The 20982-nt window shown below is 38.7% G+C and overlaps 2 protein-coding genes across 2 annotated transcripts; one reads left to right on the top strand and one right to left on the bottom strand.

The window, feature by feature from the left end:
• The first annotated feature begins 1600 nt into the window (after positions 1-1600).
• LOC121634529 (probable polypeptide N-acetylgalactosaminyltransferase 8) lies at positions 1601-10580 on the top strand. Its single transcript, XM_041977229.1, has 11 exons — positions 1601-1811; positions 2210-2453; positions 3111-3277; positions 3973-4156; positions 4243-4440; positions 6271-6385; positions 8118-8303; positions 8445-8582; positions 10015-10110; positions 10183-10350; positions 10425-10580. The coding sequence occupies exons 1-11, from the start codon at positions 1601-1603 to the stop codon at positions 10578-10580; spliced, it is 1863 nt and encodes a 620-aa protein (XP_041833163.1).
• Positions 10581-10922: 342 nt separating this feature from the next.
• Positions 10923-20916, bottom strand: ada2b (adenosine deaminase 2b). The gene is made up of 10 exons (XM_041977931.1): positions 20789-20916; positions 20199-20575; positions 17828-18047; positions 17535-17745; positions 17313-17440; positions 12255-12345; positions 12016-12124; positions 11780-11937; positions 11495-11697; positions 10923-11066 (listed from the first exon to the last, which is right to left on the bottom strand). The coding sequence occupies exons 2-10, from the start codon at positions 20497-20499 to the stop codon at positions 10979-10981; spliced, it is 1509 nt and encodes a 502-aa protein (XP_041833865.1). The 5' UTR covers positions 20500-20575; positions 20789-20916; the 3' UTR covers positions 10923-10978.
• Between the last annotated feature and the right edge of the window lie 66 nt (positions 20917-20982).

The following is a 20982-nucleotide window of genomic DNA, read 5'->3' as shown; positions in this document are numbered from 1 at the left end:
TCTGGAAGTGAAAAATCCAGTATTTCACATGATTAAATTGTCAAGAGCGAAGAGTTATCTTTAAATTAACATACGTGTACATTTCCACATGTGTGTAGTAATCCTAACCACCTGAACTGACTCACCTTATAATACGTACAGAAGTCAGATGTATTAAATAAGAAATATATAACAGATAAAACAAGCTCTCCCCCTGCCTTGGAAATGTTTTAACTCCCCCCTTGAGGAGCTTTATGGATATAATGTGACAGGACAGCAGAGGTGAGGACCCAAACGCAGACTGATGAGGCAGGAGACAAACCAACGCCACTATCCAGGATTTAATATCAAGGAACAAGGCAGCCGATACAGACTGAACACAGAAACAACAACAATGATCTGGCACTGAGTCAGACAAACCAAGGCGTATATATACAGGGAACAGGTGAAGTGAGGGAGCAATCAGACCAGGTGAACTAACGAGCTGGAAACAGAAACACTGAACACACAAGGGAACGAACAAAACTGGAAACTAAACTAAACATGACAAAACTAAGAACATCACCTACGACCATGACATATAAGGCTCCTCTGATACTTTTTAAATGAGTTTTGTCCTGAAAATAGATTTAAAAGCTGGACCTGACACAGGATATGAAAGAAAGGAGCCCTGAGAGAACTTTGTTACAAAGAGCTGCTATACAAATAAAGTTGGATAGAATTTAACAGAAGAGAAAAGGAGAGTAAAAAGTGGAGGGAGGACAAAAAAACAAACAATAGGACAACCAGCTGCAACACCGGTAGAGAAACAGAAAACATCCTACTGCCTCTATATGAAAACACAGCAGACAATCATCAGGAGCACCTGCAGAAAGACACACTGAAAACCATGAACATGAAAACTGCAGCAAAAAGTGTGTGTTCTACTATTCTTACACTTCTATTTGCAGACTGGACGGGGCTCAGCTTACATGCATTTTGTACTTGTATGATGAAGCATGTGGCAAATAAACATCTAGAAAAAAACTAAACGTGTTACTTTGCATTGCTCGTTGCTATTACACACTGGATGATCAGATACATGTGGAACTAACAGTTTTGGTCTTTCCTACATTGCTCAGGGCATCATCTATTGGTGGTTCTACTGTAATTAGTTCAATTTATTTTAGCCAGTGTAAAACCTGACATGGATTAATCCTAAAACGTTTCTCTGTGTCAGAACTCTGCTTAACAGCTGGATCAAACCTAAGAAAAAAAATTAAATAAATTAATATGAGAAAACTTAAATTACATGCTTTTAACAGAGAGGCTTAACAATGTAGTTTTGAAATAAAAAGCAGCCTCTTACCTGACTTGTGTTTCAGGTTTTCTTTCCCTCTGTGTGACTGCAGTTAATGGTGCACACCTTGCGTCCCAGGTGTGATGCAATGACAAGACAGCAGATGGAAACTGGGGCCAAAAATGTTTTATCTCCAGGATATCAGATAACACAACCATTGTTTGTTAAAGCCTTTGTTTGTACGTGTGTGTTGTATATGTGGAGGAGGGAGCTGGATTACAGGAAATCTTTCTCCACCTTCCTTTTCTTTTATTTTTATTTTAGAGGGAGGCAAAATATCACATGCACGGTGGCACCAGGATGAGGGCTGGCTGGTTTAAAGGAGCACTGCTGATCTTTGTTGTATCCTCGGCCTTATTATACCTTGGCTCCATAAAGAGAGAGGTCCACAGCCATGCAGAGAGGCTGCAGAGAGCCCACCACAACGACTCCATCAGGGGCCAGGGAATGCTCAGGAGGATGGAGAAGATGGAAACGGACATCAACCGACTGCGTGAGTCTCAGCCACACAGCTGATACCAAGTCAAAGCTGGTTGTAAAATTTGCAGGTCAGAAAACACAGATATCTGGATCTAAACTGGGTGAAATTGTACTTTTTAAAATTTATCTTTCACATATTTTTTATGAGACCAACAACCTGTTTATTGACATCATCATAAGTTATACTCACCTGCTTCCTACCAAATAGAGTTTAGTAAACATGAGTTTAGCATTAGCACTGACTTGACCACCCTGTGCATCATTTAAAGAAGTGTATTTAGCTGATAACTCCAGGCTAATGGTACGTTTATAACTAAGGGAGGAGCATCAGCTGATCCTGCTACATAAAAATTATATTTACAGTGGAGAGCAAACTAATCCACAGGACAACATAAATCTCTCTATCTGCAGTTGATCTGATGAAGAGATATGAAAAGAGGGAACATGAGGCCAAAATGAGGGTGGAAGCGAAAAAGGAGAGGAAGGTGGTGAGGAAGCTGTACCCCAATTCTTATCTGTTCAGCAAGTGGGGCGACGGTCTGTCAGAAGAAGAACAGAAAGAGGCTGAGAGCTTATTTCAGAGGTACGGCTACAACGCCTTCCTCAGTGACCGGCTGCCTCTCAACAGAGACATTCCTGATACCAGGCCTGCCAGGTGAGCTTCACATCCTGCCATAAAAGTCACGCCTTTTTCATCACACAGGTGTCATCACGATGAGCATACTGTGTGTCTGCTGTAAAACCTGCATTCTGCATCCGACTGAGAAAGCTTTAAAAGCTAACTGGATCTAGCTGCTTAAAAGATAACCAGCTCTTTCTTGATTTGAGAGGTTATTGCTAATATATGGAGTAAATAATCAAAAAATGAAACTATTTAAAATTCTCTGTCTGCATTGGCCAAAGGCATCATATGATTAAAACATGAGGTTAAAGTAATTAATACTAGTCTTTAAGCTGATATCGTCATGTGACATTAAACAAATGTAATATTTTAATATGCAAATGAGGTGCTGTTAACGAAACTATGCATTTTAAAAACTAGTTAAAGTCTGCTTTACTTCATTACTTCATGCAGACAAATTTGAGCAAAAGGTTTCCCAGCAGGGATTTTTGTGCATCTGTTTCAATAATGAAAACCCTGCAAACACCCAGGGGGGTGTATAATGATCCAGAAGTCATACATGACTTCATACATTTCTGTAAAGCTTTCTTTTTTTATGCAACAGGTTCGCTGAAATATGATTTACTGTGCACAAATATTTATTAGATGCAGTTGTTTTACTTCCAGTACACTTGATTTGGTTGCACACAGATGTGCTGAGAAGAAGTACCCAGAGGATCTCCCTTCCCTCAGCGTTGTGTTAATCTACCTGGATGAAGCTCTTTCTGTCATCAAGAGGGCCATGCGCAGCATCATCGACAAGACGCCTGCTCGGCTGCTGCGTGAAATCATCCTGGTGGACGACCACAGCACCAACGGTATGCTGAGCGAGATCATTTCAGACTTTGTGGTAAATTAGTACGAGATGTGGTGTCTTTTTTTCATTCTTCTAAACGTTGAACTGCAGTGGAGCTCACAGCAGGGTTTCTTTATGTTAACAATAATTTTAGAAACTAGACAGACTTTACATAGAAAAAGCTTCTTTATGCTTTATCTAAACATGGTGAGTGGCTTCATGAAATCAGTTTTACGTCTAGTCGTGTGATTAACATGCAGGATATGGATCCTTGCTTTTGTTAGGGTTGGAGCTTAAGGGATGTAAGTGAGAAGTCTCATTAGAGCTTGCAGTGCATATTTGGAAAGTTTTATTTGCTCTTTCGCTGATAGTGAGATAAAAAAAAAAGATGGATGCTTAAATAGACAAACACTTTTTCATATAAACAGCATCAAACAACTGGGAAATCCTTAACTTTTCTATTATCTGTGTAGAAATTTATAGAATTGTTGTGATTAAAAATGGTAAAAAACATAAACATATCAAATGCTGAGAAATGAGATATATTAAACCACCAACATAATTCATAAAGATTGAGACCAGGGAAATAGACTTAAAACTATATCTTGCAAAGAAAACTCATAAATAAGATTAAGAAACAGTGCTTCCTTTCTTTTTTTTTCCATTTGCCAGAGGTAACTACATAATCATATTCCTTAAATGTGTTAAATTTCCTAGAGGACTTAATGGAGAAGCTGGATGAATACATTGACTCCATCCACGAAGAGCGTCCAGGCTTGGTGAAGAGGGTGCGGCACTCGGAGCAGCGTGGCCTTACCCAGGCCAGACTGTCAGGATGGAAAACAGCTGCAGGAGATGTGGTCGCCATCTTGGATGCACACATAGAGGTCCATATGCAATGGTTGGTCGGAATGCAAACAAATACGAGTTACTGTAATGTAGCTTTGAATGTTGCCATGGCAATACACCTGTTAAACCTGTTTGCAGGGCAGAGCCACTGTTGGCTCGTATTAAGGAGGACCGCACGTTGATACTGACACCTGTTTTTGACCGAGTCAGCTACGATGACTTGACACTAACTCCCTACCCTCCTAATGCTCATGGCTTTGATTGGGCTTTGTGGGGCACGTACGACTCCTTCAGACCCGAGTGGTACGCCTTAGAGGACGATTCACAGACCGGCAAGTAAGATTCACTCAGAGTGCAACAAACAAAACAAACTCCACACTTGAAGGAGAGTTTTGGGAAACATTCCTGAAACGTCTTGTTTGCTTTGTGACATTCAGCTGCATCATTTATACATCATACAAATGACTTGGCTCCAGGCTGAGTGTGCTCTGGATTTCTCATTTTATAGGTGCAGAATCACTACTATTTCTTTGGACATGCTTATAATGTCCTGCAATAAGATTACTGTGACATTTGATCGCTTGTGTGAAGTGTTCTCACACCTTGTCCTAAAGCCTAAGCTGGTTTATTTTCTAAGCGACGGGGACAATGAGCACAGTGTGCACCTTAATTACTGCCTAATGTTGTTGCTATGAGCCAGTTTTTGTTTTGGTACATCTGCATGGACAGCAGTGACTTTCTGCCTGCGGTCAGTGCAAAATACAAATGAAATTGGTCTGTAGACAAAGCTTCTATTGATATAAAACCTACAGACTAACTTTATCCTTCAAAGTAATACCTTCCAGTTCTTGCTGCTTTAACAGCTTCACACTGCATCTAATCTCAGAGGTAGATTAGATGAGATGCATGTGACCTGATTCAGAGTTGGGAAAACTGTGGAAACTGACAGTGTTGTCAAAACTAACACTATAGATATTTTTAGTCTGAGAAAACAACTTCAAAGAGTAAATATCTGGATGTCCTTAAATTCCTTTATCTGACCTGAACATTTGTGTTATATTTATATATTTGTTTTTTACAGGTTAATCATTTGTACTATGGTGGTCTGCTCATATTTGTTTTAACATCCATGAATACATTTACATTCATACTGGATCAAACTGTTCTAACTGCTGTGCAGATTTTAACCGAGAGCAAGAATTTTAGGGATGTGGATGAGTTTCCTCTTTGAGAGAAAATGAATTATTTTACTGTGATTATGAAAATTTAAATATGTTGCACCAAAAGCATAATACTGTATCTCCCTCTTTAAAAGTCATTGTTTGATTACAGAATCTTAACAAGGCCTCAAAAGTTTCAGTGTGTAACATTCAGGGCAGAAATGCAGTAAAATGTTCACAAGTTTCCCAACCCTAAATCCCAAATTCCCGACCTTAAATCCCAAATTCCCGACCTTAAATCCCAAATTTCTGACCCTAAATCCCAAATTCCCAACCTTAAATCCCAAATTCCCAACCTTAAATCCCAAATTCCCGACCTTAAATCCCAAATTTCTGACCCTAAATCCCAAATTCCCAACCCTAAATCCCAAATTCCCAACCTTAAATCCCAAATTCCCGACCCTAAATCCCAAATTCCCAACCTTAAATCCCAAATTCCCGACATTAAATCCCAAATTCCCGACCTTAAATCCCAAATTTCTGACCCTAAATCCCAAATTCCCAACCTTAAATCCCAAATTCCCAACCCTAAATATGCAAATATGAAGTGTGTAATAAGAGTAAGCTACATGACAACTTGCTTGTTTACTGTTTGTACTTTTATACTGAACAGTTTGAGTCTGAAATGGCTCCTTTTTTAACTTAATAATTGCTGGAGTCTTGTATCTCAGGCAGAAATAGACAAACCACTTCACAGTTAAAGTTTGGGGACTCTTATTCTCACGATTATTCTGCCAGTATTGTTCTGCCAGTTCTTTTCTGGGGCACAAACTAGGATTTTGACGTGTACTATAGTGAATGAAAAGTTTCACATATTTCTGATGGTGTTAGAAAATGACTGACTATATAATAAACGAGGGCAGTTAAACCCTGCTGGGATGGAACTACGTCCTGCACACGGCGTAAATTAAAGTTGTGTTCATGTTTTTCTTGATGGTGACACCAGGAGCCCCTCCGTCATGGGGATACTTGTTGCTGAGCGCAAGTTTTTTTGGGAGATTGGAGGCCTTGACGGTGGAATGAAGATATATGGTGGTGAAAATGTGGAGCTTGGCATCCGGGTAAGATCAAGTGGTTTCAACTCCTAAAACCTGTAAAGTCTTCAGTTTGTTTGTTGATGCAAGTTTTAGCATTTTCTTAACAAAACTCAGCAAAATGGTTTCCTGCACTAAACGAAATTAACAAGTTTGGCATAAACATGTTGCTGATATGTAGCATAGCCACATAGCTGTAGATTTTAGCTTAATTTGTGTGTTTGTTTTTATAACAGACATGTATCTACCCATTGTGTAAAAAGGGATGGTATATGAAGTCATAAAAAATTAAGCTGGCAATAGAATTTAGAAAATGTTCAATGTTAAAGTAGGAGAGTTAATAAAATGGAAATAAAACAAAAATGGAATTGAAAAATTTTACATTTTTTTTAATTACCTGTAAAATTTGTATCATACATTTGTATGTTTACTTTTTCTAAATATTTATTGCACCTGTTGGAAAGACTATTCTTTTAAAGCTTGGTTGTATTTCTACAAGCTTCGGGTTTGAGTTCCTGGCCAAAGAAATGCAAAAGCATGTAAAAGGTTATAGAAATCGCTGGAACCTGAGGGCAGCAATGCTTTTTTGTAATGTAATTATTATTACACCGAAATGACAAAAGCTATTTACTCAAGAATCAGAATGTCATTTCAGCATTATGGTTGGTTATTTTTTAAAAACTCTGATTTAAACACATACAAAACATATTCTTTGTAAATCTCAACTTAAACATTAATGTAATAAAATTAAATATATGTGATAAAGAGGGGTGGAAATTAAGTCAACACTATGAATTTAAACCTGAATGAAGCTGCTTCTTTCCAAACGGAACAACATTTGATTATTTCCAGCCATCCGGAGAGTTTTCTAACTGAAACAGACAAGCAGGGTTATGACTTTAGCACTGATATGAGGGAGGACGTCGTGTTTAAGAGAAAAATAAACATAGCTTATTATGTGTTCAAACTAAACTAACAATGAAACGTTAATGGACAGAAATAAATTATATCTGAAAAATGAACAAACTGAAAACTATATGTTCTTTTTACTTATCTGAAAAGAAGTAGGAGGAAGTAAAAACATATTTTATCCCTCCCCTTCTTAAAAAATCAAGACCTCAAAACATTCAGTTAATCTACAATTTGAGATTATCTCTTAAAGTTCCCGTTATGGACGTATAAGCAAAAGAAAAAAATGTGGCATCAACAAGGTGATGACATGTTTATTCTGTACAAAAGTTATTTAACTTTTTAAAACTTAAAATCTTACAATAGAAAGATTTAAACGCAGTAATTCCACAACACCAGGCTGAAACTAATGGCTCATTAACTTGTGAAGACATCCGTTCATCTGAGTCAGGTGAGTTGGAGCAGGAAAACATCTAAAACGTGCAGAGCTGTGGTAACAAACACTGCCGTAGAGCGTAAAGGGGCTTCTGCAGTGTGTTTCTCGAGAAAACAAATGGCCATTTGCTCGAGACAGATTACAGATAACGAGCATCAAAAATAAATAATTGCAGGACTGGCTGCTCTCAGCTTCCATAAAAAGCTAATTAAATGGATTATTTAGTTTTTCCCTGGAAATATCCTGACTTTTTTTTTATTCCTTTTGTAAACATTTTTATGTCAGACTATGGATAAGGTCAAAGTAATAAAAAAAACTGTTTAAGAATTAGTGTGTACTGCATGTGAGTCTATTTTCTATGTACAATACTGATTTTTTACCCCTTTTAAATCCACCACAATTCTTGTTTTCTAGGTGTGGCTGTGTGGAGGAAGCATAGAAGTGGTACCTTGCTCGAAAATTGCCCACATTGAACGAGCTAGAAAGCCGTATGTCCCTGACCTGAATGCCATGGTGAGACGCAACGCGCTGAGGGTGGCAGAGGTTTGGCTGGATGAATATAAATACAATGTCAACATCGCCTGGAACCTTCCCATGGAAGTACGATCTGACATCTCTTTATTACTCGCATGAGTTTCAATTTTTATAATCAAAATCTAATTAGGTTTTATGAAAGACTGCAGACACTGTAGTTCCTCTAAATGGTGAAAAATAGCATCATGTGGCGTTATTTTCCAACAGAATCATGGGATAGACATTGGAGATGTGTCGGAGAGAAAGAAGCTGAGGGAGAGGCTGAAGTGTAAGCCCTTTCAGTGGTATCTGGATAATGTTTACCCCTCGCTGGAGCCGCTGCATAACCTGCTTGCCTATGGAGCTGTAAGTCAAATACAAAACATGGGCCTATCTAACTACATGTAGCCGGATGAACCTGCAAGTATCCCCATTATACTTTTATAAGTGTTTCACTATAAACATGATTCAGTTTGAGCACTTTGACAGAAATAATAGAAATTTAGGTGACTTTTATTCAACTAAACACATTTCCCTAAGTTTTATTTATAATGAAATGTTAGATATGCGTGTGGTGAGATAAGTAATGACAAATGCAGCTCTTTTATTCTACATATAGTTAGATATAAATCAATGATTTTCAGCACATAAAACGTCATGGTGGAACGAACATGGTGGAAGCTCCACGTTTGAACAACAATCAGGAGCCGCCGGCCACTAAAAGCAGCTGCCTCGTCTTCCTGTTTTATTACCACAAGTGATCACCAGTAAAGTAGGGAAAGGTTTGTGATGGCAACGGTTAAGATTGGAAGTGAATTTTAGATCTAGGATTATTAGTAGGGGCAAATCAAAAGATCTTTGTGAAGATTAAGCAGATCATGCTATTGTTCAGCTACACATGCACAAGCTTTACTGTCCCAGAGATATTAGGAGGAAAAACACCTGCTTTAAATTGTGTCAAAAGTTTACAAAATCTAAACAATCTGACCAACATTTAGATTCACTTGTTTGGTTGCAATGAGCAAAAAGAGTAGAGAAGGAAACTCAAGCACAGGGATGGATCAGTCATTTCATCAATTATATCAAATGTGACTACTTTAAGACAGTATTAGTCATTTTCAGACTGACCTCTATCACCATGGATAAAAACTTCAGACTTAGCTGGTTACAAACCAGCCCCACGTCAAGCGATAAACTGGGCAGCTTTTCAACTTCGTTATCTGTTAATATGAGAGGAAGTTCTCTTTTGGTTGTTTTTGCTAATGACTTTCTTTTTCTGGTCCCACTGTGGACAGAAGTGCAGAAAGTCACATTTACCATGTGGGAGAAATTTGACTTTCACCGGCGTACCTGGGGTTCCTAGTCCAATTTGAGTTCAGATCGATGTAAAATAAAGATGAAAAGCAGATCCTGAACACATCCAAATCTGATCATCAAATGTTTGGACCAATCTCACAAAGGTTGAGCTTGAAAAATGGCTAAAAAATCTCTGAGATCTAGCAGCCTTTAGTAAGAAGAATGAGTCAAAAGAGTCTAAGCAGGAATCATGGCAGGCTACCAACAAAAACAATTTAGGCTCATTTTTAAAATGCATTATATTGCATTATTATTGCATTAATGCATTATATGTTGCCTTTATTTTATTTATTTATTTTTTTACATTTTTAGAAGTATTTGATGCTTTGTTTTGTAGATTAGTACAAAACCTTTTTGTCCTATTTATTTCTAAATGTTATTTATAGGTTTCTCCTAATGGAAACTATTAAAGGTGACCTGATGTTTCTGCTTCTGTTGGCAGCTGATAAATGATCTGAAGCCAGATCTCTGCATCGACCAAGGCCCGGTGCCTGGGTACACTCCCATCCTATATGGATGCCACTTCTTCTCCTCTCAGGTGGGTGGAGATGTAAACGTTTACTACAGACTGTCTTTTAGTTTTCATTGTTCTTGTTGTTCTGGGTTGCAGCACTGTCATTATCGCACCGATGGCCAGCTGTACATCGGCGAAATCAAATCTCACAAACACAAAAGCAACATCTGTCTGGTGGACCCCGGCTCCGGAGTCTTCGCGGGACTGTACGACTGCAAATTGGCCCAGCAGAAGAAATTACACATGCTGTGGGATTTTAAACAGGTGAAAATGTTCACGTTGAAACAACGAGGGTGGCTTCATCAGTGGGACATGAACAATGAGCATTTTGTTTGCAGGGAGGACCGATTCAGAACAGAGAAACGAAGAGGTGTCTGGAGGTTGCCTTGGATGAGGATGGTTACATCAAACTTGTTGTCCAGCACTGCAGTGATCAACGCTGGAAGATACAACATCTCATCGCAAAAACGGCACAAAAACTGCACCTGGTGTAAAAAGATCTGCAGGACTTAATGAAAACAGCAAAGTTATTAAACAATTAGTAAGAAGTTAATATAATTCAGTCTTTTTAGTCGAAATATTTTATGTTTAGATTGTTTTTGATAAATGTGACTGATGTACATTTATGCCAAAAACAATATGAACTGCCACCATTTAATTTTTTTGTGTTAAAAAAGTTTAAATCTTTGCAGTACATACCTTCCCATGTCAAAACATCCAAAACAAAACAGGGTTTATTAAACTCTTCTAGATATGGAAACTCCAATAATAAAGATATCCATTAATGTTTTTTTTTAAAAAAAGACTGCTGATGGCAGACGGGTGTGTGTTTGTAGTTTAATGATAAAAGAAACATGATTCAAGTCAAACAGGATGCGTTGGGGTCAGGCCGTCAGGAGTTATTAGAAATGAAGGCGTTCCATTTGTTCCGCCATGTGACGAGCGCAGCGTCCTTCAGAGGAGCCGGCAGCGAACTGTACCTGCAAGCAGAGGAATCGTCATGGAGCTGCACGTTTTTAAAGGCTGTAGCCTCTTTAACATGAACGGAAAGAGCTTTAAAACTTTAAACCACAAGCTAAAATACTGTTCTTGTTTAGTTGGTTTATTACGAAGTTCCTCCTCGACGTGCTTGGGTTTCTTGGAAGAAATTGCAATAATGTGTTTTAATTTTTATGAAGGGAATACCGATTCTGTTTATTTTTCCATATCTACCAAAATCCAGATTTAATCACAGTTGAGAACTTTATCTAAAAATAACTAAGTATTGGTGGTTTTATTTATGAATCCTGCCTCCTGCCTGATGAAAAGTACTTTATAAATAAAATTTGATTTGATAAGGTATTCTTGGTAAGCATCTGAAAATGTTTGTGTTGTCTATGTATGAAATAAAAAATGGACAAATCCAGACCTGATGGAGTTCAAAGCCAGCTCTTTGAGGGTGGCCAGGTTTGCCTTCAGTCCTCCGATGCCAACAAAAGCCTCATAAAAGTCGTAGGAAAGGCCTGTGGTGCCAAACAGAGACGGGTCATCAGAGCTGATCACCACTGGGTGGCCCTCAGACATCAGCACGGCTGCAGGGTGGTTCCTCAGATCTGAAACCAGCTTCAGCACCTGCAGGGTGGAGGTCACACAAACTCAGACACTTTAAATAAGAAGACTGGTATGTGCTGCCTGCTCCATCGTGTCAAGCCACCTGGTTTGAGATGGGGCAAAGCTCCACAGCTATGTTTCTCTTCCTGGAAAGCTCTTTGGCAAGCGGATGGTGAGCCAAAGCATAGCCATGCCCGATTCGTGTGGTGTTGAATAGAAGAGCGTCAAGAATATTTTGATCTATGTCGGTGCCTTCATCATCTGCACAAACAGGAGAGTAAAATTAAAGTTTATTTTTTGAACTACGGAGTGCTAATTGTCATGTATTTGGAGGCCCACCTGTCTCCCCTGCATGAAAGTAGTAAGGCAGTGTTTCACCCAGCTCAGCTGGCAGAGAAAGTGCTTCTTTGAAGTACCAGAGAGTCCTCCCACTGTTCTCCCTGCCAACCTGGAAACATAATGTTAGATCCAACTATAAGCCAGTATTTCACAGACAGAGGCAGGAAACACAGAGTTGTAAATTAAGCTGCGTATTATTCTCACGGACACTTCGAGGGTAGAATTAGAGAATTTCCTACCATGTCAAATCCCACGACTACATCTGGGAATTCCTTTTTCAGCTGGATGGCTTCTTTTACAGCTGCTTTAACCTCAGATACACTCAGAGCCCTGAAACAAGCAGCAGCAGACACAGAAGACTCTTTACCAAATGCTGAGTTTCTACTGTAAGCTGGCGGAGAAAAACCTAACAGAGAGCTCCCAGAGTCATTACTTCATGTATTAAACATCAGTGATTGCAAGTAGAGTTAAGAAATAAACTGCACAAGAGACTTGAGAACAAAATGACTCCAGTAACTTCTGACTTTTAATGAGATGGGAGAACTCGGTAAAAACGACGTCTACCTTCACAGCTGCTGGTTCAAAATTAACTTCAAAATTAAGTTCAGGACATTTGGGTTATTTTTATTTCCACTGAAACCATAAATCTGAAAATTAGCAGGCAAAACAGAAGATTATTAAATCTTTCTTAATAGATCTGACTTTAGCTTGAGGCGAGTCAGTTCAGGTGGTCAGGATTATTACACGGATCTTCTTAAAATAGTTACTCTAATCATAATGTGAGACACTAATTTTCAGTTCCAGATATCTGATTTAATGTTTTGTGATTTTTCTACCTCCATTTTGATCTGTTCCTTGTAAAGAATGTGTACACAAAACAAAATTGTTGGTACCCTTCGGTTAACGAAAGAAAAACTCACAAATGGTGACAGAAATAACTTGAATCTGACAAAAGTAATAAATAAAAATTCTATGAAATTTAACCAGTGAACGTCAGACGTTGCTTTTTAACCATGCTTCAACAGAATTATTAAAAAGTAAACTCATGAAACAGGCCTGGATAAAATGATGGTACCCTTAACTTAATATTTTGTTGAACAACCTTTTGAGGCAACAACTGCAATCAAATGATTCCTGTAACTGTCAGTGAGACGTCTGCACCTCTCAGCAGGTGTTTTGATCCACTCCTCATAAGCAAACTGCTCCAGGTGTCTCAGGTTTGAGGGAGCCTTTTCCAGACGCCATGTTTCAGCTCCTTCCAAAGATGCTAAATAGGATTTAGGTCAGGGCTCATAGAAGCCACTTTAGAATAGTCCATGTTTTCCTCTACCATTCTTGGTGTTTTTAGCTGTGTTTTGGGTCTTTGTCCTGTTGTAAGACCCATGACCTGCGACTGAGACCAAGCTTTCTGACACTGGCCAGCACATTTCTCTAGAATCCCTTGATAGTCTTGAGATTTCATTGTACCTGCACAGATTCAAGACACCCTGTACCAGATGCAGCAAAGCAGCCCAGAACATAACAGAACCTCCTCCATGTTCCACAGTAGGGACGGTGTTCTTTTCTTCATATGCTTCATTTTTCCATCTGGAAACATAGAGCTGATGTGTCTTGGCAAAAATAATTTTTGTCTCATCTGTCCATAGGACATTCTCCCAGAAACTTTGTTGCTTGTCAGCATGTAGTTTGGCTTTTTTATGGTTTGTTTTCAACAATGGTTCCTCCTTGATCGTCTCCCATTAAATCCACTTTGGCTCAAACAACGACGGACAGTGCGATCAGTAGCCCTATATATAGACCCACTGACTGATTACAAGATTGTAGACACCTGTGATGCTAATTAGTGGACACACTGTGGATTAACACGTCCCTTTGGTCACGTTATTTTCAGTCTTTTCTAGGGAGTAGGCACTGGAGCAGTTTGCTTATGAGGAGTGGCCAAAATACCTGCTGAGAGGTGCAGAAGTCTCATTGACAGTTACAACAACCGAAGGGATTTTGTCCACGCGTGTAAATAGAAAAATGTCAAATAAATAAAATAAAAATAAAATAAGTAAAAAAAAATGCTTATATACCGTAGATGAAAATATAAAATTGAAATATAATTTATGTAAAAACTATCAAATATTTGATTTATAATATATATGAAGTTAAGAAAAATGTTTAAAAATAATATATTTCAATAAAATATAACAATATATATTTTTGTAAATTCTTAAATTATATGTAATTTATTTTTATAAACTTATATATATAATTACAAAAAAAATTATATAATTTGTTTATATAAAATATATATAATAAAATAGATAAGTAAAAATATGTAAATTAATAGAATAAAATTATCTAAATGCATAAAAGTGACAAATTAGTGTTAAAACTGCATTTATGTTTCTTGAGACATTTGAGGTTGTTCATGTTTTTTAAAAGGATCATTTATAAAATGTAAAATCTTGATGATGCACATACTTCCTTGCATTGAAACAAAGGGGAAAATGTGGTAGTTTAATTATTTATGGGTTATTATGCCCTGATTTTACTGATCCGGCTAAATTGAGATAAATTTTTACTGAATGTAAATTAACTCCTCGGGTTTAAAAAATGTTACAGGGGATACAACGTTGGAAAAAGTTTGAGGATCACAAGCGCTTATTTGCAATTTCATGGTAATTACTCAGTCTAGACATCTGTGGAAATTTCCCATTATGAATCTCAAAGTGTTAATGCCCTCGTCTCTCTGAGTCTACACGCCTTCGATGTGATGCTTTCTTCTGGATTTTCATGACATCATAATGGTATCATTGCAGGAATTTTCTCTAACTGAACTAATCTCCTCTACAGCAGCGGAAAACACAACTTTCTTGTGTTTTTTTTCCCCCCAGATCCCTGTCCTGCCCATTTAACAACCACCTCTATAACTTATTCCTTTGCAAGGAAACAGGGGAATAAATGAACAGTTGACAAATTAAATTTTAGCTGGAGGATCATTTTTTTAAAACTGGAACATCATGACAGCGTGGAGTTCAGATCTCATCATGGATCTGTTTTTGTCTCAGTAACTGAAAGAACAACCACATTGTTTGGCGTCTGGGTGACACGACTTGCAGGCTGCAACACGCAAATGCCAGTAAGTCCAAACACTCACATGGTTTTTATATTGCCTAATAATTTGATATTATAATGACATTTAAAGGATCTTAAACTTTCTGCCTGATCCCACAAATGAAGCAAATCATGAACTTTTTTGTCTTATCAGGTCATTTTCTCCTCAATACCTGGCCTCCACTTTGGTTATGTTTCCTCATGATTTTATTCATGAAAGTTATTTTCTTGAAGAAATTTTAAATTTAAATTTATTTTTAAAGGTCAAAATGAAACTGGGAACAAAATTTCCTTCCTCTTCAGTCGTTAGTGGACAAAAAAGTCTTCTCAAAAACACTGGTTTAAAAAAGATGGATATTTTATTACCTCTGCCATGTTATGTTCTTGGCGTCTGTCTGTCTGTCTGTCTGTCTCTCTCTTTCTGCCTGCCTGTCTGCCTGTCTGTCTGTCTGTCTGCCTGTCTGTCTGTCTGTCTCTCTCTCTCTTTCTGCCTGCCTGCCTGTCTCTATCTGTCTGCCTGCCTGCCTGTCTGTCTGTCTGTCTGTCTGTCTTCCTGCCTGTCTGTCTGTCTGTCTGTCTGTCTGTCTGTCTGTCTCTCTCTTTCTGCCTGCCTGCCTGTCTGTCTGTCTGTCTGTCTCTCTCTTTCTGCCTGCCTGCCTGCCTGTCTGCCTGTCTGTCTGTCTGTCTGTCTGCCTGCCTGTCTGTCTGTCTGTCTGTCTCTCTCTCTCTTTCTGCCTGCCTGCCTGCCTGTCTGTCTGTCTGTCTGCCTGCCTGTCTGTCTGTCTGTCTGTCTGTCTTCCTGCCTGTCTGTCTGTCTGTCTGTCTGTCTCTCTCTTTCTGCCTGCCTGTCTGTCTGTCTGTCTCTCTCTCTCTTTCTGCCTGCCTGCCTGTCTCTATCTGTCTGTCTGCCTGCCTGTCTGTCTGTCTGTCTTCCTGCCTGTCTGTCTGTCTGTCTCTCTCTTTCTGCCTGCCTGCCTGTCTCTATCTGTCTGCCTGCCTGCCTGTCTCTCTGTCTGTCTGCCTGCCTGCCTGTCTGTCTGTCTGTCTTCCTGCCTGCCTGTCTGTCTGTCTGTCTGTCTGTCTGTCTCTCTTTCTGCCTGCCTGCCTGTCTCTATCTGTCTGTCTGTCTGTCTGTCTGTCTGCCCGCCTGTCTGTCTCCATCTTTCTGTCTGTCTGTCTGTTACCAACATAACTGAAAAGATTCTGGATGGATTTTGATTAAATTTCCAGGAAATGTCAGAAATGGAAGAAGGAACCAGTAATGAGATTTTGGGGGTGATCCGGGTCATGGTCTAGATCCAGGAATTTTTAAAGGATTCTTTATTGGGAGATAGAGCTCATTTTACCATTACAGTGTGGGTGGGTTAGGGTTAGATAATTAGTAATTACCTAAGTAATTAAAACTACACAGAGCTAACCCAGACTGTCACCATTAGAGAACATGTGAATTTCTACAAAGCTTCAACACTGTTAAAGCCATTCGCTTCATCTTGGTGTCTAAAGAGATGTTTCCAGGGTCAAGGATTGTAAGTAAGCTGTGGCATCTGTCCTGATGATGGAAATAGAAAGTGATATTAGCTTGACGGACACATAAGTGCTGGCATGGGGTTGGTAACTGGGTGGGCTGTTGGGCCTGTTGGGGTTTTTCTCAGGTGGGTGACCCTATGGCTTGGCGGAGGTCTGTGCGCTCTGAGTGCTTCTAGTTTCCACTTTATTTGGCTTAAATCACTAAATCACTTCAGTTCTAATCAAAATGTTCAAATATGTCATTTATCAAATTATTTTAACCCTTTAAATGCCAGTTTGACGACACAATACGGAAGGAAAAAAAACACAAAAAATAGATATTTCATTGTGTAATTATACCAGCAGTTAAAAGTTTAAAATTATTTGAATAATTCCATATTTCATCAATATTGTTTATGACTAAAGCTGATTGGAAGATTTGAACCAAAACATTGGAGAATTTTGTTTATTTTAGCAGTTTTAGCTAAATTAGTTTTGTTACTAGATATTTAAGTGATTTAAATGAATTTATAAAATAAATTCATTTAAAGGATTAAAATATTTTAAATAATTATGTATTTGGTAGTTTTGATTATGACTGAAGCTGATTTAGTAATTTGAGCAAAAACAAGCAAAGCAGCTCACAAGGATGAAGTCAGTGGAGAAAATTTCCATTTATTATGTTTTACCTGTGCACAGAGATTATGATCCGGGCCCCGAGAAAGTCTGGATGATCTCTGATAAATTTCTTTGTAACTTCTTGAAATGTGTTCAGATTCCAGATCTTATCGTGAATGGTTCCATCAAGCTCATACGTCTGCAACACACAGTCCAGAAATGCAGAAATGTCAGATCTACAGCTGCAAATGATGCTGGAGGGATCGAGTGTGAAGAAACAAGCAAACACAAACCCTTGACAGACCACTGCGCAGCTCCACGTACATGATGTTGTCACGGTACAGCTCCTCCAAGCCCCGATAGAAGTAGTCCCTCAGCACAGGAGCGTGGGTGATTAGCCCTGCAGCGGCAATAAAGGCTTTCTCAAACTTCTCCCACACAACATCCTGGTTTGGATATTCACCATCTGGATCCTCAGTGAACAGTGTGAGGTGCTGGATTAAACTGGAAGGTACCCAAAAACAAACACTCTAAGTTTCCTCCAAAAAATTCTGCTGTGACACGTCAAAGTTTCAAGTGAAGGAACCTGTTGTCAAATCCTGTGTTGTCTCCTATTTTGGCTCTTAACGTCTCCAGCAGCTGCCAGTAGAAGCAGTCCCACCGTGGGAAGGGCTGGCGGTCTGAGAACAGGAAGCGGACCGAGTTGTCCCAGGTGAAGCAGATGTAGCAGTGAGGTCTGTAGGTGACGTTTTTCACCAGCCATTCAGGGCTGACCATAGACGAGCCGTGGACATGGAGGGCTGCGCCTGTCGCCACAACAGCAGGATGAGAGCTCAGCGTCAGAGCAGAGCAGTCAACACAGGCTTTACAATGATGTGGAAACGGGTGTTGAGCTCTTGGAAATTATATTCTCTTTGTATCTGTGTAGATAATCATGTCTATGTTTGACTTATTTCCCATCTCTTTGTAGTGTGTCTGTCTTTTTTATATACATTTAAATAAAATCCTACTACGACACAACTTTCCTTCAGGAATTATTTTTCATTTAATTTCTTGTCTCCTTGTAGTCTGGTTTGTCTTTTTAGTACAGTAACATTTATTACACCCGATTTATTACTTTTTTAATCCCAGTTGATTATTTTATAATAACACCAATCATATTTAATTGACTTATTTGAATTATTTAATATCATTGTTGGATTATTTTCTTGCTTTTTGTACACCTACCACTATGTCTTTATTCCCTTCACCTTATAGATTATGTATGTGTGTGTGTGTGTGTGTGTGTGAATATCCTTATTTTATTTATTTTATTCTAAATTCTATTTCTCTGCCTGCTTTCTTATATTATATACAGGAATCAGGCTGATCAGTCAAAGCACATCTTTACTGTCCAACGTCTGTGAATAATTTCTGTTTTCATATTATTATCTTCTGATTGTTCTGTTAATAATTTTCAAACCTTGATGCTTACAAGCAGCAGTGCAATGACGTTAGATGTTACACAATAAAACACCACGTTGTCCGTATCAGGTGTGTTATGAGGTCAGATGTGAGTTTTACAAATATAAGTAACTTATTTTATTAGTAATTATGATTAAACTAAAAACAAAAGAGAAACACTATGAGACAATTCTATTTGTCACTATATATTTTTTATATATTAAAAGCGAAGTCAGTCTTCTGAGCAGTATGGTCGTCCTCATCATGAGAAACAGAAAAGCTCCAGATCAGCATGATAACCGTCATCTTCAGCTCTCCTAATATCGCTGGACGCTGCACTGTAATTATTGCAGCTGTTTTTCTGTTCTTAAAGAGGAATCTTTTTCAAATCTAAGCCTAAATATTGTCTTTGTTTTCTTAGAAGGAATGAAGATACAGTAAACGGTTTTAAAGTGATTTTGTGACTCTTTTGATGACTCGGTTTAAATATTTGGGATTTTAACTTACTGCACAAAGGACATCACCCTGCCTCGACATCCTGACATTGTGAAATTTTCTAGATCTGCAACTACAAGAAGTTCTGACATTTTGGAGGAAAAATAAAGAAATGAGGGACTCGACTCTTTTGCACAATCCTGTATGAGCTCATACTCACACATACATTCAGACATACCATCATGTTATAATGTACCACTATGTAGTTTTTATGCTCCTCATATGTGGACAAACTCCCATAAAACTGCAGGTCTGGTGACACTTGCAGCTGCTTTAAATCAAGTTTAAAATGTTTCTATTTGCTTCTTGTTTATTTGTTTTATTCTATTTTTGTTTTTTTCTGCTTTTATTTTATTCATTTTACTCTTTAGAAGTCTGTTTTAACCTACAGTTTAATGCTTCTTCAGAACTCTGCTTTTGTTTCATGTAACGCACATTAAATTGTCTTGTACATGTAATGTGCTGTTCAAATAAAACTACCTTGCCTTACAGTCAGATCATGCGCACATACACCACCACTCAAAACACGCTTTCCCATTAAATGTGTCCAAACGTTTGACTGGTAGTGTACATTCATACATATGCATAAGTTTGTTTTGTGAAATAAACATGTCTGAAACATAACCTGCAGTGGAAGGAACAACATTTTCTATGACTACAGGATCAGTTGTGAGCTAAAGCTTTGCCCTGACAGGGTCATGCACCAGGACAACAAGCCCAAACACAGCAGCAAATCTACAGCACAGTGGCTTAAAAAGAAGAGTCAATGATGAAAAATACAGACCTCAACATGATTGAAAGGATGTGACTGAGTTTTAAGAGAGCTGTGTCTAAAAATGAATGCATGCAAACATGAATGAACAGTACTGTTGTAAAGGATGGACCTAAATTCCTGCACAATAAAGTCAGAGACTAATATTATACCCTACATGAGATGGAGTTTTTCAATCATACAGCTATACTAGATAAAATAAAGTCCCTGTAGGCCCATTCCGTAAAATATCTGTGTGTAGCATCACCTTTAGGCATTTTCTGCAGCAGTTTGAAGACTGAACTCTTCTCGATTAGAGGCTTTGCCTTGAAGAAGTGAACAGCAGGGAGAAAGTGAGCTGCAGACATCTCCTGCTCCTTTATTCGATGCAGGTAAGCATCCAGCTTCTGCTCTGCAGCCGTTAACGTCAACAGGCCTCCTGTCTGTCTGGACGCCTCCTGGCGCATCAGCCGGTCCCTATGATTGGGGTCCGGCATCCCATCGGTCTCCCTCACAAACCACAGAAGGGGTACATAAGTAACCAGAGCCAGGCAGAGTGAGACCACCATGTCCTTGTGTCCCACAGTAAGGATCTGTATTCCTACTAAAACATCCTCCACAAGAGCAGGATTGCTTTATTTGGTGCTGGGAAGAAAGAAAAACCAAATTATATTAACGTGTGAGAGGAGAGGTGAGGTTCTTTTTTTGTGGCACTGTGGTTAAATAAATTCAACAAGCTTGTTTTCAATCAACTACCAGGCTGACCACAACTGTTGTTAAACTTATCAGTGTTTGCAGTAACATTAGCAGATTGGATCAATCTTTAAAGGAAATCGAGCCATTTTCCGTCATACTTACAGTTTAGAAGAAGCTCCCGGCGTCCTGCGTCTCAGCTCCGCCGTCTGACTAAATGATCAGCTTGTTTTCCACAAGAATCTCAGCGCCAGTCCAGCATGTCAGCATAATACTCACAGCAACTGGATAATTGGGGCATTTCTGTCTGACTAATACCATGTGATAAGCTAATGAATGAAGCATGAATGGGCAGTCAA

Source organism: Melanotaenia boesemani, chromosome 23 (genome assembly GCF_017639745.1).
Source record: "Melanotaenia boesemani isolate fMelBoe1 chromosome 23, fMelBoe1.pri, whole genome shotgun sequence".
Lineage (NCBI taxonomy): Eukaryota > Metazoa > Chordata > Actinopteri > Atheriniformes > Melanotaeniidae > Melanotaenia > Melanotaenia boesemani.
This window is presented reverse-complemented; position numbering and strand designations above follow the sequence as displayed.